General features: G+C 34.3%; 1 protein-coding gene across 3 annotated transcripts in view; it reads right to left on the bottom strand.

Moving 5' to 3' along the window:
* LOC143646172 (uncharacterized) overlaps positions 1 to 25,037 on the bottom strand; it is a 120,948-nt gene that overhangs the window by 20,463 nt on the left and 75,448 nt on the right. Inside the window, exon 4 of one of the 3 annotated variants that reach the window (XM_077115134.1) lies at positions 15,788 to 15,864. The exons of the other annotated variants lie outside the window; for them this stretch is intronic. Coding sequence (XP_076971249.1) covers positions 15,815 to 15,864 — 50 coding nt within the window. The 3' untranslated portion in view covers positions 15,788 to 15,814. Of the gene's footprint in view, positions 1 to 15,787; positions 15,865 to 25,037 lie in introns of those variants that run through there. 3 annotated transcript variants of the gene reach the window in all.

The following is a 25,037-nucleotide window of genomic DNA, read 5'->3' as shown; positions in this document are numbered from 1 at the left end:
GGCAGGCTTGAGTAGAAGCTGTTAAGACTAGAAGGCATACTGCAAGAATGCTGGGTGAGGTAAGACTGTAGTTTAGATTCCACAGGTTGTACCGTGGGGCATAAGGATAGGTTATTTCTAAAATGTCAATTCTTCCAAAGGCAAATAAGATATTCCCCCTGCAGTATGAATTAGGAGTAGAGGATAGATCCTTCGCTGATCTCAGAAAAAAAAGAAGGCCTTTCATGGCCCACCAGTTTTAAATCATACAAAAAATTTTAAGAATTAGAAGTATAATGGTTTGTGTAAAATTGAGTGACAACCTGGCCTTGTGCAAGAAACTTCTTGTTTTATTCCTCACTCACACAGGTATTCTAATTCCAAAACATCTCATAAAACTGAGATGCTTCAGTGGAGAAAGCACCACAAGTTTCCATTTCCAGACTTAATCATAGAGGGAATAATTTTCTTCCAAGGTCCTGGAAGACGTATCATTTATACTTACTCCTAGAATAATCAGTTTTCTCAAGGAACTTTGATGAACACACTGCTTTGAAAAATGAGTATAGAATGCACTGCATATTTTAAATATTCAGCTGATAATATATCTAGTAATAACCTTCAAGTTTTTATCATTAATTTTAAATTGTCTATTAGAAAAGAAATGCATGCTCAGCATTTGGTAGGACACTACTTTATTTACACAGGTATCAAAGTAATATAGAAAAGTCCACTCAAGCTGTCCTTATGACCTATTAAGAGAAATGGCATAGTGGATTGGTTCATATGTAAAGAGAATACGAATGAAAAGTGATGAATTCTTCCATACTAATCACTAACGATATGTCTTATTAAAGATCTTTTCTGCATCTAATTCTTAAAAATTATAAGTCAGTGTTGAACACAGGGGTTGTATAAAATGATGAAACCCTTTTCCTACTCAGACAATTTGGTAAACATATCTAATTCCAGTATATTTTAAATGTACCTACACTTCGTTGGGTTGGTTGTCTTTATGAGGCAATGTAAATTGTTTCATTTTTTTACATGACACAAATTGTTTTTTCAATTGTAGAAAATGTAGGAATAAAATTGATAAATATATTAATTTTATTAATGGAAGACTATTTGGAACTAAAAATGATTGATTTTTCTATGCTCATGGAAATTCTTTTTCAATAGCCCTTATTATTTGTTAACATTAAAAATAGAAAAACATTACAAATACAGATATATAAAACAAATATCTCTGAACTCTTGCCACAAATAGTAAAAGTGCACTTCAAAAAACTGTACTAGCAGATTGTTAAAACTGCAATTTACTTGGTTGCCCTTCTCAGGTCCATTCACTTATTTCCCAACTCAGAATTGAGCTTGGTCATATTATATGATAGTACATAGTTTTATTTTTCACTAACTATATATATGTAAGTAGATCTGATATAATTGATTTTGTTCATATGTTTTAAATGGTCCACTCTATTTATTGTGAGTGTATTATCATTCTTAATGATCCACTGTCCTTCCTTTCAGCAAATTATACATCCAGTTCTCTTGTCATATGATGTGGAGTGCTGCCCTGCATGTATTTACTCCACTGCCATCAGGCTTGGCCATAACTATCTCCAAGTTGAAACTTTAAGTACCGTGGTATGTTTCTATTCTTGCCCTGTCACAGATCAAGGTAGGGCTACTCCCTCAGATCAGGGACTCAGAATAGAAGATGTGTCCAGCAGAATGGCAGCTTAACAACAGCTAATGTATGGCATAATGGGAAATAAATACTGCTGTTGTCATGCCATTAAGATTTAGGGCTGTCTTTTTGTTTTTTCTCAGCATAACATGGTGAAAGAAGCCTAATATACCTATCTTTCTCAACTTGCCCTGTTCACTCAAGTTATTTTTTTTTCAAAATATGTCTATGTTGATACATTTGCCTTTGGTTGATAAACTAAAGCTCGTGTATTAGATCTGTCATGTTCATGTTTTTGTACAATGTGCAATATGTTAACATTTGTTGCTTACAGTTTTAAAAAGCTGAAAAAAATGAATGCTTTTTAACGACATGTGGAAGTTATAAGAAAGGCAAATGTCAATGTCCATAATAAAGTATTATTGGGACACACAATCACACTCATTCATTTATGTATTGCCTATGGGTACTTTCATGCTTCAAAGGCAGGATTGAATAGTTGTAGCAACAGAGACAAGGATGTGTCTTCATACTCTATGAAGAATGCATACTTCATACTGCATTTCAATATACATGTTTTAACTCTAGACTAAGCTACTCTCACCCACACTTAGGGGTGACTGCAAACTTTCTGGAGTCCACTTTATGTGTCAAGCTCTGCAGAACACTTGAGAAACCTTTAGGATTGTAGTTACCGGTGGAGCTTCTCTCTATTTTCTTCTCTTTGCTTTGTCTCTTCTTCCGAAGAGCCATCTCCGTTTCACACTTCTGATGGCTGTACCTTGCTGCCTGACTCTGCGTTCTCCCTACACTAGCCCAGTTTTATTTTTTAAATTATGCTCAATTGTTATTATTAATCTACTTGATTTTCCTGAAGAAAAATTGTGTAAATTTGTTTTCTCATTTTATATAAGTACCTATATAAGGTACTTGATTTTACCTCTAGGCACAAAAAACCTAAAAAAAAAAATGTGAATAGTCATTTTAACTATCATGTGCTTTTCATTGTATGAATATAACTCTTCTTATTTATTAACTTATCTATTGATGGAGTTTTTCTTTTGTAATATTGTACTATTTAAAGTAATATAGCAATGACATATGGGAGACCTAAGTTTGAATCCTGGACCGTGCACCCAAAAATAAAATAAAAATAAATCAATAAAAAAATTAAAATAATATAATAATGAGCTTTCTTATTAAGGATCTTGGTATCCATAAACACCTTTTAGACTTTTCAGGTGAATTAAAAGAAGAATAATCATCGAAGATATTAGAGCTGAAATATTTCACTTTTGATTTTGCTAGATAATGTCCAAATTGTTCTTTTGATTGTTTATGTTATCTTACTTTAAAAACACATGATCTACATCCTAAATTCTCCATGCTATGATTAGTTTCATAGTGGTTTCCCCTCTTTTGTTTGGCATGTTCCCCACAAAAGTTGCATTCAGGTCCCAAACCCTCATTCTGTGTGTGACCACATTTGGAAATAGGAACATTAGAGATGTTATTAGTTAGGGAGGGCCCAAACTTCATGGAAATTTGACACAGAAAAAGAAATCATGGGGAGCAAGGAGAAGATGCCACCATGTGCATTGTAATGTGACAGAAAAGCCAAGGAACCCCTATGATTGCCAGCCAGCCAGACCATGTTAACTCAGGAGGAAGCAAACCTTCTAGCCCCTGAAACTGGAAAATGTCTGTTGTTTAACCAACCCATTATATGGTAGGTGTTTTATCAGTCAGAAAATTCACACAACATGCTATTCCTGAAATGCTCATGTCAGCATATATATATATATACACAAATATATATACAAATACATTTAAATACATATATACTGATTTGACAAAAGCCACACATTCCTCAATTTTTTCTAATCAACTTCAATTTTTATTAATAAATGTTGGAATTTAAAATGGCCTTAAGCACTTAATTCTTGTTGTAAAATGTTCAAGACAGCAATTTCAAAAGCATTTTGTCTCTTGCTTTGTCTTAGAAATGTATAAGGTTATTACAATTCAACTTTGTTTGAATAATTTACCAACTATATTTTAATTAAGAATCTTTATTGAAAAGATATATTATCTGTTCCTCTAAATATATTATTCGTGCCCAAATCAATTCTTGTTTTTTTTTCCTGCAACTTGAGGAGAAGAACAGATAAACATTGGCTCAGACCACCATTTTATTTTGGTTGATAGCTCTTTTTATTCCAGAAAGAGAACGTGTTATATGAAAATCAGTCTCCAAATAACAAAAAAAGAAGAGAGAAGAAATGTTCAGAATAGAATTAAAGATAAAACTAGAGGGTGCGCACACACAGACACACACACACACACAGACACACACACACACACACACACACAAACAATCTTTATTGAAGTAATTTTGAAGTCCTGAATTTAATATCCTTAGTCACTGCCTTTGCAAATAGAATAAAAAATACCTGGCCTAAATTTTGAAGTAGGATTCTGTAAATTTTATTTTTGACTTCTGAATACTTGGAGCGACAACATTTTACAGCAGCATGAGGTAGACATAAAAAGAGTCCACATTTTTCTCTAAGTCAAGAAATGTAAACATCACTATATAATATCTTGATATTCAAAAGAGAATAAATTAATATAAATTACCGGAAATTCAAGGGATCTCAAAACTTTACACTCCAACAGAATAAACTAATAGCTCAAGATCTAGAATAGGCATCAGAAAACTTTTTTTGTGAAGGCCCAGATAGTAGCTATTTTAGACTCTTCAGACCAAGAGGAAATTTTGAGGATATTATATAAGTTTCTGTCGTAACTATTCAGCAGTTTCATTAGCTGCTGTCACAGAAAATGCGTGAAGGAATCACTGTGGCTATGTTCTAATAAAACTTTATTTATGGATGCTGAAATTTGAATTTCTTCTTTTGATGTTTCCAACCATTTAACAATTAAAAAAAAACATTCTTAGTTCATGGCTTGTATATACAAAATGGTAGACAAGTAGGATTTTCCCTGTGTACTGTATTTTGCCAACCTCTGATTGAGGACACCAACCAGGAGAAATCCTGCAATGTGGATAAAAGTTAAAGCTATGGTTGTTGGTTCTTTCAAAATCTGTTGATGCAGCCTCGGCTTGAAGTTTGAAGCTGCCATTTTGTCATACACGTGTCTTAAATTTTTCAAATATAGGCACTAAGTATGGACTTTTTGACAATAATTGGGAAACCCTCTCAGTCTAGACAACCTAAGAGAAGGGAATGTAGTTTCTTTTCCACCAAGTCAAAGTGTCTACCCTCAAGGAAATATATGTTAGATTTTCAAAAAATGGGCCATGATTCTAAATTTATTCAACCTGGGATCATCTAAGGAGAGTATCAGTTGACAAGACCATCCTCATTTTCTTTACCTCTGCAGTGGTTTAAATGGTAACACGTAAAAATAGCTATCTCGGGTGCATGGGTGGTTCAGTTGTAGAATGCTCGCCTTCCATGAAGGAGACCTGGGTTCAATTCCTGGACCATGTACCCCCCAAAAAAACAAAACAAAACATATGTATTAGTTAGGGTTCTCTAGAGAAACAGAATCAACAGGGAACACTTGAAAATATAAAATTTATAAAAGTGTCTCACATGACCGCAGGAACGCGGAGTCCAAAATCCACAGGGCAGGCTGTGAAGCCAACGACTCCAATGATGGTCTGGATGAACTCCATAGGAGAGGCTCACCAGCTGAAGCAGGAATGGAACCTGTCTCCTCTGAGTCCTCCTTAAAAGGCTTCTCATGATTAGATTTAGCATCACTAATTGTAGAAGATGCTCCCCTTTGGCTGATTACAAATGGAATCAGCTGTGGATGCAGCTGACCTGATCATGATCTAATCCTATGAAATGTCCTCATTGCAACAGACAGGCCAGAGCTTGCCCACTCAGATAAACAGGTACCACAACTTGGCCAAGTTGACACATGTCCCTAACCATGACAACATAGATATCTGCATCCTCATTTCTGGAACCTAGATGTGATCTTATTTTGAAAACAGAAAGGATCTTTACAGATAATATAATTAAAGATTTTGCAATGAAGAGATGGTTTGGTTCTGGATTATTCTGGAAATCCGATGATGGGTGCCTTGCTAGAGATACACAGGAGAGATTTGAAGGACAGAAGATTAGAAGGCAATGTGAAGGTAGATGCAGAGATTGAAATGAGACAATCACAAGCCAATGAAGCCAAGGAATGCTGGCAGCCATCAGATGCTGGAAGGGGCAAAGAAGGATTCTCCCCTAGAGCCTCTAGAGGGAGCACGGCCCTGCTGACGCCTTGATTTCAGATGTCTGTCCTCCAGAAATGCGAGAGAAAAATTTCCATTGTTTCAGCCCATCAAGTTTGTGGCTAAAGGATTACAAGTGTATCACGCACTAAAGAGTTTTGGCATCAGCAGCTCTCCTTAAGTTAGGTGGAACCAAACACGTTTCTAAAATATCAGAAAAGATTTATCAAATTTAGTAAAATTGACTGAGAAATGTATATACCCATGTTAAATGTACTTCTTGAGAGAGGATTCTAAGATTTATTCCTAAACCAGAAGAGCAATTTACTCTTGGAATTAATGAGTGAATCTTGGGAACCAATATTACTGGAAACAATTTTTTTTCATCCTGTCTTTTCAGTGACAGTGTATAATGCAGTGGCTAATTTTTCTGGGTGCTTTAAAATTATTTTCTTTTTTACCAGAACTGATATTCTGAATTCTAGAGTATAGAAAAATGACCTTGGAATCTAAAATGGACTTAGAAATGGAGAAATGCTGTTAATTATCCCAAAGGGCATAAAAGATTTCCATGAAACTGAATTTTTACTTCACTTTCCAAAATATTTTCCATCCTTCCACAAACATCTACTCTCTTTTAGGAACTGTTAGTGAATTTGACCTAAGATATAAGGACTTTCAAAAACGTAAAAACAATATATTTAATTTTAAGAACTGCTTTCTCTATTATGCACTAAGAAAATAACCACTGCCTCCTTTTGTTATGATTGTTGTCGTCGATAGATTAATTGTGGGATAATTAGTTAAAAATAAATGACCAGAGGCTTTTTTTCATTATTTTTCAGAGTAAAGACATCTTCTGCTCACTGACAACTGCTGAGACAAATTGGGCCCAGGAAAGTATAATGAAAACAGTGGAATTTTTCTTTAATCTCAAATATTTGGCCCTATTCATGCTAAATTTACAGTTGGATAGGCCAGATTAATAATACTGTACATGGTCTTAATATTGCAATGGCCATTTTATAATGCTTGATTTTTAATTATAAAAGATCTTTGTCTGTATAATTCATCAGGACAAAGTAATGAAATTGCTTGAGGAAATATTTCTATCATGAAAACTGAGACATGTTTAATTCATTTATCAATTGATTACCAAAAGTGAAAAGAAATAAGGTACTAAAATTATTGCCATAAATGAGATTATTTAAGGCTCAGTCTCTGTTTCCCTCCCTCCTACGTCCCACCTTTCATGTTTAGAAGAAAGTTTATATTTCTGCTGGACAATCAACTAGCAAAGTATAGCATGAAAAATGGGTTACTAAATAGGCTAAAAACCTCAAATATTTAATAAAGTACATTTGTTCCAAATAAGACAAACTATCTTTTAAATAGAACATGGTGAGAGAGAAAAGAGAAATTTTACATTTCACAAGATACTCTAATTTAGAAAGAGGGAAATAATAACTTGTATAATAGGGGTAGACACACCTTCGCAAATAATGAAGTTTGGATAGACGAGTTTGAAATCAGAGAATTACAGAATGCATTTACTAAATGTTACTGGTCTAAATGGAGATATAATTTTACTTATAATTCAAATATTATCATGTATTCCATCTACCACAAAACCAGTATAGCATGACAGAATGCAGCTTAGAGCATGCAGTCCTGGGGTGTCTAATCACACACCCATGTGGCCATTTGAACTCCAGATCTAACATTCGTTAGTGATTGGCCAGCATCTGAGATATTGATTGCGTGCTATAAACAAATGCCTTTGATATAAGCTATATGAGCGTTTGCTGAGCAAACACCTGAATTGGAGGTGCTAGGGCATAGCTGTGGATGAAATGTGATATTTTTTGAAAAAGTAAATGAAACCAAAATGCATAAATCCCATATGGCTAACATTGAGATGTTGGAGTTTTTGAAAAAAATAATTTGAATTTCGAAAATATATTTGTGCGCTTGATAGCATATTTGCCTAGGTTAGTAGCCAGAAAAATGTAACAATTAATTATTCATATGCTCTTGAAATTATCCCATATAATTTCTTATTTTACTTCTATGAATTACAAGGAGTTTGAGGTAGTATATAATTTCCTTCCAGAGGTGATGTCATCAACATGAAGATTTAAGACATTCCATGGAAAAGCCACTCCAGAGATTTAGTGAATAAAAGGACAAAACTCCACTTGCTTAGACCTCTGGAGGAAAGTCGAGTCTGGAGGACTCCATAAATGCTGAATCAAAGAAATAGAAAATAATTAGGAGAATTCCACCCCAGCTGGAATTCCCACTGCCCTTTACCACAAGCTTGGGGGTCAAGCTTGGGGGTCACACAGAGGTGGCACAGCACATCTCCCTCCCTCCCACCAAAATACTAAGATGCTACACTCACACCATCAGGTTAGAACAACACACATATCCAGGCACAGAGATACAAGTCTGCAGGTCCCAAGGCAAAAACAAGCCACTACTGTGCCCTCACTCAGTTTCAGCTGGCTGGATACCTAAAGGAAAAACAGACGTTTCTGAAGTGACCCACCTTTTTGCATTGACCTCATTTGGCTCCCCAGATGGTATCCCCTAATGGGGAAGAAACTGGATGGAAAAAAACCTCTGAGAAAGAAACAAACAAACAAAAAAACAAAACCATAAAAAGGAGAGTTAAACTGAACTGCTATAAGATAGGATGGGTCCCAGGAAGGAAAAGTATAAGGAAAATGGGGTATTGATTTTTCTTGTGTGTGGGAATGAGGCAGATGTTTTAAATGAATCATTGGAGTTGGGGAGAAAATATATACACGTACAAAAAACAAAACAGGTCAAGATTCTGGGAGAAGGAACAGAAGAAAGGAAGCATTCTCCTGGATGTGAAACAATTACACAAAGATTACAATTTAAAAAAACTGCACCACATATCAAAGACAAGAATCAAATGAAGGGCTGAGACCATACAAAATTAAACATGGGCTCTTCTAAATGGTATGGAATAAATTGAACCAAATTTCAAAGGAGAGCATAACACAAAGCCAATCAATGCTAAAACACTAGTCAAGAGATAAAAACTGACCTTCGGAGTAAGCTCATCATGGCAATGAGATGCCGACATCAGCAAAATAAATTATAAGCCATGTTAAAAAATTAGAAAACATGGCTCAGACAAGGGAAGAAACTAAAACTTCAGAGGAGACTCAGAAGATGGGATGACTAATCAATGATCAAACAAATCACCAAATCAATTGAAGGAGATGAAGAAAATATGGCTAAAGAGGTAAAAATAATAAGAAGACACTGAGTGAGCATAAAAAAGAATCTGAAAATATAGAAAGGAACAACAGAAATTATAGAAATGAGAGTCACAATAGATGAGATTAAAAATATGCTAGAAGTATACAATAGCAGATTTGAACAGGCAGGAGAAAGAGTCAGTAAACTAGAAGATAGAACAATTGAAAATCTTATAGCCCAGAAGAACAATGGAGAAAATAATGGAAGTAAGAAAGAGTAGGGTCTCAAGGATTTGAATGATCAAACGAAAGGCACATACAGATGTATCATGGGTGTCCCAGAAGGAGAAGAGAAAGGAAAAGGGGAAGAAAAAATTTTGAGGAAATATTGGCTAAAAGTTTCTGTAGAGAAGTATAGACTTTTGATAGACACAAATATACATGCCCAAGAAGCTCAACATAGCTGAAACAGAATAAATCCTACTAGACTTATTTCAAGATACATACTAATCAGAAAGAGAGAAAGAGAATTCTGAAAGCAGAAAGAGAAAAGTGACTCTTTGCAAGCAGGGATCCTCGATAAGACTGTGCTGATTTATCATCAGAAACCATGGAAATGAGAAAGCAGTGGCAGAGTATATTTAAGATACTGAAATAGAAAAACTGCCAGCCACAAATTCTTCTTTTTAATGTTTATACTGACAAATCTTCACACACATATAGTCCATACATGTTGTACAATCAATGGCTTACAATATCATCCCATAGTTGTGTATTCATCACCATGATCATTTTAGAACATTTGTATCACTACATATAAAAAAAGAAAAAAATCATATTTCAATATACCCAATTTATTTTACCCCTTATCCTCCCTATTATTTATTTGTTGTTAATCCATATTTTTTACTCATCTATAAAAGAAGTATACTCTGGATAAAAGGAGCATCAGACACAAGGTTTTCACAATTATACCGTCACACTGTAAAAGTTACATCATTATACAATCATCCTCAAGAATCAAGACTACTGGATTCAAGCTCAACAGTTTCAGTCATTTCCCTCCAGCCACTCCAATACACCATAAACTGAAAAGGGATATCTACATAATGCATAAGAATAAGCTCCAGGATAACCTCTTGACCCTGTTTGAAATCTTTCAGCCACTAAAACTTTATTTTTTCTCATTTCTCTCTTCCCTGTTTTGGTCAAGAAGGCTTCCTCAGTCCCATGATGCTAGATCCTGGCTCATCCCAGGAGTTTTGTCGCATGTTGCCAGGGAGATTTACACACCTGGGACTCATGTCCCACATAGAGGGGAGGACAGTGAGTTCACCCGCTGAGTTGGCTTAGAGAGAGAAGCCACATCTGAGCAACAAAGGAGGTTCTCTGGGAGTGATTCTTAAGCATAATTCTAAGTAGGCTTAACCTATCCTTGTCAAGAATAAGTTTCATAGGGCAAACTCCAAGATCGAGGGTTCAGCCTATTGATTTGGTTGTCCCCACTGCTTGTGAGGATATCAGAAATTCTCCAAATGGGGAAGTCAAACATTTCCTCCCTTGTTCCAAGTCTCCTAAGTGGATTTTGCAAATACATCTTTATTCACTGCCCAAATCACTCTGTAGCCACAAATTTTTTATCCAGCAGAGCTGTGCCTCAAAAATAAGAGAGATTTTAAAACATGCACAGATAAAAAGATATTGAGAGAGAGTCTGTCAACAAGAGATCTGTCCTTAAAAAATCACTAATGGGATTTCTGCAAGTTGAAAGGAAAAGACAAGAGAGAGTGGCTTGGAAAGCATGAAGAAATAGAGATCATCAGTAAGGGTAAACAAATAAGTACATGCAAAACCCAATAGTACTGCATCCTCAATATACAACTCTACTTTTTCATTTATATAAGAATCAGAATAAAATTGAACAATAAAAGATATATTGTGGATAAGAGACAAGCAAAATATAATGTGGTAAAGTGGGACAAAAACAACAGAGAGGGATGAAACAGAGGGAAAGGGAGCTAAGGACATTTATGCTATTGAAGCTAATTTGTCATCTTTTAAAATTATTAGGCTATACATGTAGGTTGTATAATATAAACTCCTGGTAACCACAAAAAAGTGTATTTTATAAATACATAGAAACAGAAATGTGAAAGGGATCAGTCAGTTACATTAAAAAATTCAACTACATGAAAAGGAGGTTGCATTGTAGTTTTCACATGACTTTTCTATAAACCTACAACTTTTCTAATTAAAATGATGATAGCAATTTTAAAAATTCCTTCCAAATTTAAAATTCTATGATTTCATAGGAATAATGTATTATCTCTTAATATTTTCAGACACTAATATCTGTAATCAATCCATATTTAATTTAAATTTGAAAAAAATTTTTTTCTCAACTTTGCTCAAATTAATACATTAAATAATTGAAAGGAATAAAAGGACTGACTAGAAAACAGAACCAGAGTATCACTGACATTTGCATAATTCACTAACTGATGAACTGAAAGGAACATTCAGGCACACTATTGCTAACAGCTATATTGGGATTAGACCACTTCCTTATAATTAAAAGGACTCATTTTTTAAACACTTCCCATGCACCAAGAAGTCTGAGGATTGACAATGGGGAAGAAAAAGCCACCTTTTTCTCCATTATATTAACTCGACGACTACAGATTGAAGTACAAAACTTTCCATTGCGGAAGTCAAACATAATCAAATATCAGCAATTTCACGTGGGTTCATGGATATATATTTGCTATGCATGTGCATACATGTATTTAGACACAGAACACCAAGTTTAGATTAGTTACTTCTCAGTTAATCCTAGGATTAGAAACTATAGTTTCAAGTTCAAAATTCTGTACTAAAAACTCTAAATCCTTCTTGAAAAGAGAAAAAATAGAGTTAAAACATACAATTCTCCACTATTCGTTATTCGGGTCCATACTTTTGATTGTAATATCACTTTTTGGTGCACTACATGTCATAACATTCTAAGAATGGGGCAGTGTTAAGGATGTCCATTCATTAAGAGTATCACCCTTTGATATTATTTCAATAATGACTAGATAAGAAGAATGCTATCTAAACAGATGAAGGGACAAATAGTCAAATTGGGCTGCTTTTGGTCATTTGTGATAATTGATTGTTTCAAAATTCCCCTTTCGAATCTCTTTAGCTTACAAAAATTGGTACAACAAAATTTGGTACAAACTTGGTAAAGGGTCTAGAGCCTCACTACCCAGAGCTTTCAGCTTCCATTACCTTTTGTCATCTTAGAACTCTGCCACTGATTGCTTCAAACTAACTTCCCCCTCATCACAGAATCAAACTTTTTGTCCTTGTAAGTTGTAGGAATTAAGCAACCATGCTTTATTCATTGTTGTTGAAAGCCACAGATTTCTTCCCTAAAGGGTGTGGAGGGGAAAAGCTTGAAGCCTTATTAAATTGTCTTCATATGAAGACTTTTTTTTTTTTGCCAGATCTATTTTTTTTTTTTTTTGCATTCTTCTTTCTAAAAAACTGTACCCTAAAGTGCAAACCTCTTCTCCTAACTCAGAAATGAACCAGTTATTTTTGGGAAAAGATTCTAGGATTTTACTTAGTCCTTTTCCTGTATTACACTTTCAAAATTGGTTTCCTAAAGGCAACATTTCCCATACTGATCTAATGTTTAAAGAAGATGCTATCTGCTGCAACATGTAACATATGGATGTATGTCTAAATTTTTTACTTAGAAAAATCTCAGGTCTTGTTCTACTTCTGTGTATCCTATTGAGGATTAACCATTTACCCCTCTGTGAGTTATATCTTTTGGGTTCATTTTTTTATTTTCTATATATCCTGAAAAAACTCCCTGTTAATATAACCATCTGCCATTTATTTGTAATTCAATACAGTTGTGTAGTGCAATTGTTCTGAAGCTGATAGTAAGCAAGGAAGTGGCAATAAGTCTAGTATTGATTGACTCGTGTCGCAGCTTTCGTGGGAGAAAAGAGTGCTAAAGTTATATGTACGGTGTAAAAATAGAAGAGTCTGAAAGGAAAAAAAATACATAATCTTTATCTTTTTTTCCCTGAGTTATTTTCCAATAACCCTCTGAAATCATGTCAATACCCTAGCTACAGAGATCAACCTACTGAGATAAAGGCAGGAAGGAGTTGTTGATGTGTAGCTAAGTATTTTAATAGGTTTGTAAACTGCAAATGGGAGATTATACATACAAGTGTAAGTAAAGAAATAAGTGGAAGATATAGAATTAACTATAATAAAGCTTTTGTTTTTAAATCCTTTTAAGTAATGGTTAAAAAATAGATTGCTATAAAAAGAAAGTTTAACACTTATTTCCATTGCCGTAATAGTTTTGAAAAGAAATTGATTTCTCTGAGCTAAGGAAACAGCCAACATTCACTTGGTGACTGGCCACGAAGTTTCCAATTTGAAAATAGTCTTGAACCAATCAGACCTCAAGGAATTGTTCCAGGCAGAGCTTACGACTTCCCACCCAACCTGGTTCTCTCACCTATCTCCAGAAAGTCTTACATTTTGCTGCACAGGCTTTTTCCTCCCAAAATTCCTAGATAAATCACTAAACTGTGTGTCTGCTTCCCCTGGGTCATCTTCTTACTGATGTCTCCCAGGTGAGTGGACCTGTGCAGAGATAACACAATATGGATTTGTAAAATAATTGTGGCCCACCCTGTGTTTAAAAATCACAAAAATTTGGCTCTGACTTCCATTTTGTGCTCATTAGTAAGCCCTGCTTTTCCACAAGGAGATTGTTAATTTTGTTTTTTCCCTCACAGATAATGAGTCACTTTTACCAACACAACTTCTGACTCTCAACTGAAGTTAAAATTTCCCTATGGATCAATGAAGGCAGTCAATCTTAAAGTCCCTGGAAGACAAACTTTCTGGATGTGATCTCTGCTGTAGTAATGTATGCAGTAAAAATATCATATTTTTAGCATACACAAATGGTGATTTCACTAATTATTTAAATCCGACTCCCAGTTTGCATACACCAGTACGCTCTGGAGATTTTCCGCCAACCTTATTATTTGCAAACTATGCTATCTTATGCCAGATAAAATTTGAAATGTCTCCATCAATTTGAATTCCAATCAAGGATATTACTTTTTTCTCTGATGAGCATATTTTTATCATATTAGTATTTAAATATGGATTTGGGCTCATAGCAAGATGGGATGTGTGATAAAATTGAGGGAAGAAGGCAAAGCCTTGGGAAAGAATTTTTGTTCACTGGAGGAAACAATCTCTAGCTCAGTCGGGAGAAGAGGAAAGAGCAAGTACAATACAGCATTCATACTCCCAAAACTACTGAAATATCTGAGCGGAAATATGTGAAATGTTGTATAACATTCATGGATGAAATTTTCACAGTGCATATACTAGAAAATTATTTTGAATCTCACCTTTCAATATTCTACTAAAAACTCCAAAGTCACTTTTACCATTTTTTACACTTAATCAGGATTCTTTGTTTAATTCTCACTTGACAAATTTTAAAAAAAGCTTTATTTAACTATACACTGACTTTTGCAATTTCATATAAATTGATTAAATGTTATTGTATGCAAGGGTTAACATTGTTGCTTTTTCTTGAGTTTAAGAATGTAAGTTTAAGGACTCTCAAGTAAATACTCTAGGCAACTGGTTGCTAGATAGAGAACACAGGAATTTTTAAAGTTATTCAGTATCGTTAAAGGTGAATGTGTATGTGGTGAGTATGTAGGTTTGATATGAGAAAAGAGATAACATTTAGGAGAGGGACGAAATGTTCCCATATATAGTGTAATGATACTGTTTTCTGTTAGGTATCATTATAATTAAATTATCATTGTGCATTCATTGTTTCAAATGATTCTTTAGTCCATATACATCAGTAGCATGAGACTTCCCTACAGATTTGCTAATTCCTATATACATATTTTGTGTGTGTGTGTGTGTATGTGTGTGTTGTATGGCAGGGTCACATTTCATTATTTTTCCATTAAGTATCCCGGTATTGCAGCACAATTTGTTGAATTTTTGTTTGTTTTTTGTTTGTTTGTTTTGCTTGTTTGTTTGTCTTTTGGGAAGTGCATGAACTCAGAATCCAGTCCCGGTCTCCCACAGAGCAGGCTGGAATTCTACCAATATAATCTCCAGCAATGATCATGGGCAAACATTGGGAGATAGCGCATGTGCATATATTCTTTGTAAAGGACAGTTTTTGTTCTCTGATCGAGTACTCTCTCTTTCATAAGTTTCAACTCTACAATCCTGGAGAATCTTCTTGTTCTTATGTGCCCCTGTATCTGGGTAAATTCATTAGAATAGCATTTCCTTGATTTTTTTTTCTTTGCACATAAATAGCAAAAGTTTTAAAATATAAACTTCAGGACATTTCATAAATCCTATCTCTCTAGGAGGAGAGAGGTTCTCTGATGTGGAAGAGGATGCTGACTGTGCAAGGCTCACATCAGAATTCAAGTTCACGTTTCTAGTTAGGTTTAATCCTGATGGCAGCCCCACCCAAAGGTTGGTTTCTCAACCTTTCCATCATTGCATGATCCAAACTGGTCCAAACTGAATTTCAGTCATTTGCGAACAATTTGTTTATTTCAGGTGCTATATGCTGAATGAAATCTGTGTTGACTCTACAGGGTCCAGTATTCTTTCTGCAACAAAAAGTGAGATGTTTTTTGGCTTTAGGACTTATTAAAAAATAATAATTAGTTGGAAAAATTGAACCATGGTATAAAATTATTTAAAAAAATTTATTATTTTAAAATTGTTTAATTTTTGTTAATAGAAACTAAGCAATAAAAAGCAATATTCAAACATGGATACAGAGCATACCAAGTATAGATTAACTAACATGTTTTATTAAAACATTTATTTATTGAACAAATATGAATTAAGATCCTGCTTAATGTAGGTAATGTCCTTGGCGCTAAGGATATACAATATTTTAAAGGAAAAAGTCCCTGGCATTGAGGATACATATTTCATGATGACATGTTGTTGATTCTTGGTTGTTAGACATTATAAAAATAAATCCTATAATTTTAGGGAAGAATAGCTTGTATGGAACAATTGGAACAAAATAGTGTGATATTATTTGGGGAGATAAATAGATGCAGAGGGTGAAGAGGTGATAGTGATTTGTATATTGTGTAAACATATTGTGGGGATGGATGTTGCTAATCCAAGACCCATCTTTAATTTCTTCCTTCTTGCAAAACGCTTAGTTTAACACCCAAATATACTAAGCATAAAAATGATATTTTCTAACCTATCTTACAATGAGACTAAATTCACACCAAAGAGATATACATACAAATATTACGTGGGGGACTGCAAAAGCTGCTTTGACGAGACTTAACTCAGCTAGGAGTTGTGCTCTCTTTGTTTTGAGATGACCCTTGGATAGAAGCCACCCACTAAGGTAATCAAGTAGAGAGCCAGAACTAGCCGCCATCTCAACCGTACACTGCCAATTTATTAATAATTTAAGAAGTTCAAACTTTCATTTATTCACTTATTTGTTTACAATGTTTTGGATTATGTGCAGTCCAATGAATCATAACAAATATTCATGAACATTGCTTCTGAGGAGAAACTACTTAAGCTAACACCTAAATGTTCCAAAAGAGCTGGGCTTATGAAGAGCTACAAAAATTATATCTCATGCAGGAAGTATTTACATATGGTACTGAGAATATTGAGAGATGGAGTCAGAGAGGTAAGCAAAGTCCATGAAGGTCATAATTAGAAATTTAGATTCTATTCTTCCTCATCCACTCTAACCGATGGGAACATTGATGTGCTTTAAACAGGAACTGATATGACTGAATTCATGCTTAGTAAAAATCTCCCCAATTGCTGTGTGACGAAGATATGATTGTTTGGAGGCAAATACATAAGAATGGAAGTTGGAAAATACTTGAGAGGATATCATCAAATGGAGTGACTGAGGAGGAAGAGTGAAGTATAGTTTGCTGACATATTTTGGACATACATTTTACTGACATGTTTATGGATTGGACATGTATGAGGCAAGAAGATCATCAACAGAAGTGACTTGCTCACCTTTGCAGAAAATTTTTCATCTCTAGGCATGTATTTATAGTGATTTCTAAAGTTCCTTTTGGAACAGAGGCCATCTCCTTCAACTACACAGATGGTATGCATTAGATTCCTTTTGTTTTCTTCATTTCTGTAACTGTAACAGCATGAATCTAAACAAAGTTCTTGATTAAAATTTAAAAAGTTGAAGTGCTACTATGCGCTAGGCAGCGTGCTAGGTGCTTAGGCTGCAAACTTCAGTTATCTGTAAGTGTGTAACAAAGGGGGAAAGTTATTAAACAGGACAGTGAAACGAACTGATGCAGGAGTTGGAAGAAAAGAGTACCTAGGTCATAGGAAGACACGGAAAAGGTAAGAATGAAGGGATCATGGTCAATTCAACTCAGCGTGAAGGGGCTCGGTAAGAACTTCATGGAAAAGTTGAAAACCAAGTTAAATTCAGGTAATGGAGTGAATTTTGAGGAAGGAGAGGGAAGGCAATGCAGAGAGGAGCGCCTGTGTGGTGAGATGTATGGACTTAAAACAGTTATGCCCAAGAAATCTCCTGTAGGTCAGAATAAATGGAGAATAGGTAAGGAAGGTATCAAAAAATATGATCAAAAAACCAAAAAGATCTATGATTCTTTTTGCTATAGGAAATTTATACTGAAGGCCATTAGTTTGTATTGAAAATGTAAAGATCATAACACTTATATTCATTAATTTCATTAACTTCCTCATTATCCCTTCTGCTCTTGAGTTCTTGCTAGAACTGGCATCTGTGACAGAGTATTTTACTTATTTTCTCTCAATTATCTTCATAACAACTCAATGGAACCAGTTATTAATGTACTTTCTCCAGAAACAATAGAACTGTAGCTTTTTAACAAGATCATGGTCACACAGCTAGAAACTGGCAAAGATAGACTTGAAGTTCAGGCTTTCGACTGAATTCTGGGTTCTTTATTAATATTTTTGCCTAAAAAATTCCCTTCATTTAACTCACTACTCCCAGTAGTGTTTCCCCCCACCTTTTTCTTCCCGATGCCTCAAATAGCAAGGCACTCTGCTCATTTTTGTAGACATATTACTGTTTGTCCCTAAACTCATTTTCTAAACTGTAAGCCATTTGTGTTATGAAATTCATGAATAAGTTCGAAGGGAAAAGCTTAATTAATACCTTTGATTCTATGTTATTAGGCTAATAGTTCAATGAAAACGATGATAACTGAAATGACTTCAGTAAATTAGAAATCCATTTCAGCAATATTAGTAAGCAATGTAGATTTATGGTATAAAATGTGCAATACTCATACGCAAGGGTCTATCTGACCTTCACATGTTTATTCTATAACCTGTAGGTACCTGAATTACTTTTGAGACTTTGAGGAGTAGAAAATACTATCAGGTAAGATTCAGAGCCAGAAGTAATTACTAATAGAGTTACTGCTGTTGTTTATGAGGTTGAGCTGAGTTTTCTGACAAAGTTCCGTAGAAGGAACTAGAGGGTAGAAATGTGAAGCGCATGTAGCAGTGTACCACACTACTCTGGCCATCACGAGACTGAAGCCAGCCTCTGACAGATACTGTGTGTAATTGGGGAATTTTGATAATTATCTAACCACAATTTCCGTTTTTACAAAATGAATTAAACAATCCTAACTAGTAAGGATGTTATAAATAGATGCTATCTACATAGTAATATCTCAGTAAATATTAAATTTTATTACTATTATTTTCTTTTATTGAATATATTTTCTTAAGGTAGCCTTAGGGTGAATTTAAATAACATAAAATTCCGAGTGCTCCAATGATAGGACTCAATGGAGAAGATCAGATAAACTCGCATCTTTCCCCAACCCTTTAAAACTACATAAAATATGCTATGTATACAGAACAATTAAAGAGAAAAAATGAAACTTTAATAGGAGAAGGGTATCATCACATTTTTATGGGATTTGATTGCTTTATCAATGCTGAGCGAATGACTCCGAAAGGAAAAATTCAGCTTATGTTACTTTGCATTCTATAAGAAGACAACCTAGATATATTTTTTTGGAGTTTACTTAGTTGAGCAATCTAAATTGCAACTTATTCTTTAATTTTGTTTGGATGTGTTTGTGTGTGTGTGTGTGTATGTGTGTGTGAACGGAATACAGCTTAGTTTCTTTAATATATAACAGAGATCAAATCCAATTTTTAAGTAAGAAAACAGTAGTGAAGAAAAGTATAAAGATCCCACTATATATTACCAACTTCTCATTTTCGCAGCACTAATAACACCATGACAAAATGACTAACATATTTTAAGGAAGATAATTGGAATAAGATTATTAAATTTAATAATTAATTTTCTTCTCATAGACAAAAGTTTTGACCACAGAAAATATATCATTAACCACAAATAATGGAACACTCTTATAGTTTCTACTCCTGAATGACTTTATTAATTTAGGACTTTATGAATTTCATTAGTGGAATCAAATATAAGGAACAGTCTCTGAGATATTTATTGTCTCTGGGGGAAAATGAAACTTACTTTTCACTTTAAGTTCCTTGTAGAATTTTCTTTTTCTTTGTTTTTTTTTTTTTTTTTTTTTTTTTTTTTTTGCAATTTTCAGTTGCTCCATATTCTGACCCCTTACTGAGCTGTCACAGAACTGAGATTTCGGAAATGACCAAGGCTCTAAAGGCTCATCCCACAAAACAGCCTGTGAATTAAAGAATCCAACTGCCAATTTTAACACAATTGAAACATTCCCTGTGAATGTTTTTCTTAGGGATTGAATGCAACGTTACAATTTATTGAACACAGATTTGAGTTCTTATTGACTAGTCAATATTTCTTACCTTTAAAATGAATTATTTTTTCCATTTTTCCCCCAAATGCAACAATGAAAGGAAAGATCAGTGTAAATGTGCTAAACTTTGGGATTTTCAACATTAGCAATAATCATATAGCTCCAGTTTTGAAATAATTCAGCAGAACACTATAAGTGGGGGGAAATGCTAATCTTTCTTCCCCTGATATAGGTAATAATGTATATATAAATTTTTTTTTAAGTTGTGGAAAAAACTTTTCCAAGTAATTTCATCTGGACATCATAAAACACTGCTAGTTAAAGTGGGCAGAAATTTCTTATCAATTCATAGAGGAGGAAACCAGGACTTTCCTCAGTTAAGAGTTTGCCAGGTGATATGGTTAGTGAGTGGTAGAACCCCAAACTCAAATCTGGTATATGTTCCAAGTTCCTCCAGAGGCAAAGCATTTTAAAGTAAAAGCTTGGAGTCTTTAATCACCAATTTTTACATTTGAATCCCACATTCAACAAGTATTGTCTTCTCAAGCACATAGCTTATACTTCTTAGTTTCCATTTTCTTGTCTGTAATATAAACTAGTAATAACCAAAGTTTTAGGTTTAAGGAGGAGATTTCATGATATAAATTAGTGCAGCACAGTTCCTGGTTAATAGTTTTCTGTTTGTTTCACTAACTTTCACATTCTTTCTATGCAACACTGACGTTCTCTGATGGTTTTATTACAAATTGTCAAAGTGAAAATTTGCTAGCACCATATCCATGAAATGAGAAAGAAAGCCCAAATCTGTATAATAAAGACTGATTTGTCTTTCTAGAGCACATCATAATGAAATGCGTGAAAGAGTAAGAGTCAGAAGCCTCCTTTCTGTTATATCATTTATCTTTCTCTTAAATTGAGAATTTTGATCCTTTGTAAGATGCGTATTAACATTTTACTTCCTCTTTGTTTCCAGAGATTAAAATAAAATAAAATAGCGAATTGGAAAGTATTTTAGAACAAAGAAAATCATTATAGAAATAGTGGAGTTTATTGCAATAAAAAGTTAACTATAACAATATTAACACCTATTGAGCACTTTATATGTTAGGAAGTGCTCTAAGTTTGTGTTTGTGTATGCATTAACTCACTGAGACTTCAGAATGCCTTTATGATATAGCTACTATTATTGTCCCCATTTTATAGAAAAGGAAACTGAAATGTGGGAAGGATAAGTACTTAAACTCAGAGTCATACACTTATTAAGTGGTAGAGTCAGTTGCAAACCAGGAATAATGGTTTCAATGCCTCTGCTATATGTCTACAAACATATATATATATACTGACTATATTTCCCTACTAAATTCTCTTTCACTTTTCTAAACTGTTTTACATTGTTCTCTTCTCATAATTACCCTTCTTAATCTCAGCTGATGAACTTATTTCTAATTCTACAAGGGGGAAAGAAAAACAAAAAGAAGCAAATGAAGAGACTTTCCACAAGTTTCCACCACTATATCCAAGAAACAACCTATCTGTACCTACACTTGTCTTCCCTCATGTATAAGCATGGACTCCCCAGGCCTGTGTTTCCAGCCAACCACTGCCCTCTTGACAACTCAAGGACTGAATGACAGTAATTTCCCCCTCTATATTCTGCATCATCAGATGCATGGCTTGCTTCCTTAGATACATGCATTTGCTGACATATTTTCCACCTTAAAAGAAGAATAAAAAGAGTCTTTTCACACCACTCTAGCTACTGCCTCCATTTATCCTTTTGCCTTTAGAGCACAATAATTAGAAAATGTTGTTCAAATCAAATGTCTCCATTTTCTTTCCTTCCAGTTCCCAGTGAACTCATTCCAATATTGTCTTTCTTTCTCACCCTTATCCCCACCTCTCCACAGCCTGCCCTTTATACCCTTTATACAGCAGCTAGAGCTAGCCTTCAAAAACTTTACTTCACTCTTGTGCCTTCAATGCTGTTAAACCTCTGAAATACAGAGTAAGGTTTTTCGTAAAACTCTATATAATAGCAGTCTTCATCTCTCCCTCACACTGGCTATCTCATTTAACCTACTTAACTTTCTCCCTAGCACTCATAAGCACCTGACAAATGATATATTTATTGTTTGTTTATTTATTGTGTTTTCCCATAAGTTTGTTGGTTACCTGAAAGCACTTGCTTTGACTCTTGGTTCTAGCCTACCCCCCAGCATCTAGAACAAAGTAATAATATCCAATAATTATTTCTTGAATGAAAGAGAAAGTAAATGATTCCTATGCCTTCTACCATGATCTCCATCACTCAGCAAGCTCTAACCCTGAAACTCTCATACAAACTACACTAGAGCAAAAAACCCTACTGGCTTTTCTCTGTTCCAGGAACATTATGCATGCTCCATTCCCCATCTCTGTAGCCCCTCACTCACCCAAGTGAATTTCTTTCTCACTGAATTAGGGTGAGATTCTGCAAGTGTCAGCTTAAAGGTGGCAGTTATTGAAAGTTCCTTTTTCAATACATAACCTAAAGAAGCACCTCTACCACCACTTTTATTCTCCCACAATGATTGTATTCATTATTTGTTTCATCACTCCATGATGCCAAAGGCATGTCTTACTATTTCAGCAAAATTGTCTCACTGACCAACAGTATTTGGTAATACTAGGTGCCAAAAATTTCTTGAGGCTGAATGATATTTTGTAAGGGTTTATCCACATCCTCTTTTGTTGACCTTATTTGTTTGTACATATAATTAAATAGATCAATGTTCTTACCAAAGTCCATCCTAGTTCAGTTTGACTCTAATGCTATCAAAATCCTCTTTACAAATGAGCTCATACCTAAAGAATTTGAACATGTCTTTGTGGGGGACAAGATTTAATCTACCACAGATTTGTATGTTATCTTTTTAAAATAAATGTTGCTGAATTCAATCTGCTAATATTATACTGGGAATTTTTATCTCTATGTTCATGAAGAATATTGGTCATGGTTTTATACAAAATGTAACGCTTACCTTATACACTGAGTTGGGAAGTGTTCTCTCATCTTCAAATTTTGGAAGAAATTGTATAGGTTGTCGTTATTTCTTCTTAAATGTCTGGCATAGTTTACCAATAAAGCCATCTGGACCTTAAGTTATTTTTGTTGGAATACTTCCATTACACATTCTTTTTCTTTAATAAATATAAGATTGTTCAGATTGTCTATTTTGCTTTGAGTAAATTTTGGCGGTCTTCCAAGGAATTGGTGCATTACATCTAAGTTGTTAAAATTTATATGCCTAGAGCTATCTGTACTATTCCCTTGTAGTCCTTATAAGGTTATTTGGGTCTATAGTGACAACCCCTCTTGCATTCTTGGAATTGGAAATGTGTGTCTTCTCTCTGCTTCTTGGTCACTCTCACTAGAGGTTTATTGTTTCTATATATAGAAACAATTTTTGCCTTCATTAATTTTCTCTTTTCTGCTTTTAGTTTCCTTGATTTTTGCCATTATATTCATAATTATTTTTCTTCGTGATTTGGATTGAATTTGCTCTTCTTTTGCTAGTTTCTTAAAGTGGAATCATAGATTATTCATTTGGGAACTTTCTTCATTTCTAATACATTTAATGTTGTATAATTCCCTCCAAGCATCCTTTTAACCTGCATCCCACAAATTTTTATATGCTGTATTTTAATTTTTTTCAATACAAAATATTTTCCAATTTTCCTTCAATCTTCTTCTTTGCCCACAGACTATTTAGAGGTATGTTGTTTATGTTTCAAATACTTGGAATTTTCTAGATATCTTTGAGTTATTGATTGCTAGTTTAATTGTGTTATTGTCAGATATTATGCTTTGCATTGTTTCACTTCCTTTAAACTTGTTAAGGTTTTGTTTTATGGCCAAGAATATTTTCTCACATTGTGAACGCTTCGAGTGCACTTTAATAGAATTTGTATTCCACTGTTTTCAGGTAAGTTGTTCTCTATATATACATTAATTAGGTCATGTTGGTTGAAAGTATTCAGGTCTTCTAAGGCATCGCTCATTTTGTGTCTCGTTGTTCTATACATTACTACAAGAGAAGTACTGAAGTTTCCATTTGCAGTTGTAGATTTGTCGATTTCTCCTTTCGTTGCTATCAATGTTTTTCCTCATGTGTTTTGAAGTTCTGTTATTAGTTACATATGAACTTAGGATTGTTATAATTTGTGTTCGAGTACTTTATCCTCCAACAGCTATCATGTTTTGTTTTCAATTTCTAAAATGCTTACTTGGCTCTTTTAAAAGATTTCATTTCTCCACTAAGAAACTCTTTCTCCCCATTCATTTCAAGAATGTTCATTCTTGCTTCATAGAACGTGATTGTAATAGCTGCTTTAAAATCTTTCTGTTAATTTTAATGTGTGTGTTATCCCATAAGTGACATCTGCTAATTGTGTTTTATCTGAAAATTGTGAGCATTGCTTAGATTTTTCAATTCATTTTAGATGTCAAAAATCTTACGGAAAACATTGATTTTAATTTCGTTTTAGTAGTCAATCAACCTGGTAAAATTCAGACCACAAATTCTGCCTCATCCTCCACAGACAGCCTTGAACAGTGGATTTTACTGAATTTCAGTTCTTGAGGTTTTTGGTATGCTAGTAGTGGCTGGTTTTATAACTGTGCAGCTCAGGGGTGAGCCTGAGACTCGTATCGGTTCATATACTACTTAGAGGATCCCCTTTCCAATTCCTTCCCCACGCTTACTAGATTCTAGGGACTGCTTTTCATTGCTCCTTTGGTAAGAAAGATTGATTTATTTCAGAATTGAATCCTCTACACTGTTGTCCACTGTCACGTGACTGGTTCATCTCTCAGGAAGAAGCAGCAAGAGAAAATTGAGAGAGAAAATAACAGGGGTTTCCTTCATGCACTTTGGATCAAAGGGTTCCCTCTTCCAAGTTTTTCTGTCTGGAAAGAAGTGATTTAGGTGTCAGCTCAGCTG

The sequence above is a fragment of the Tamandua tetradactyla genome, chromosome 9, assembly GCF_023851605.1.
Source record: "Tamandua tetradactyla isolate mTamTet1 chromosome 9, mTamTet1.pri, whole genome shotgun sequence".
Taxonomy (NCBI): Eukaryota; Metazoa; Chordata; class Mammalia; order Pilosa; family Myrmecophagidae; genus Tamandua; species Tamandua tetradactyla.
Note: the sequence above shows the minus strand (reverse complement) of the source record. Positions and strands in the feature narration are given on the sequence as shown.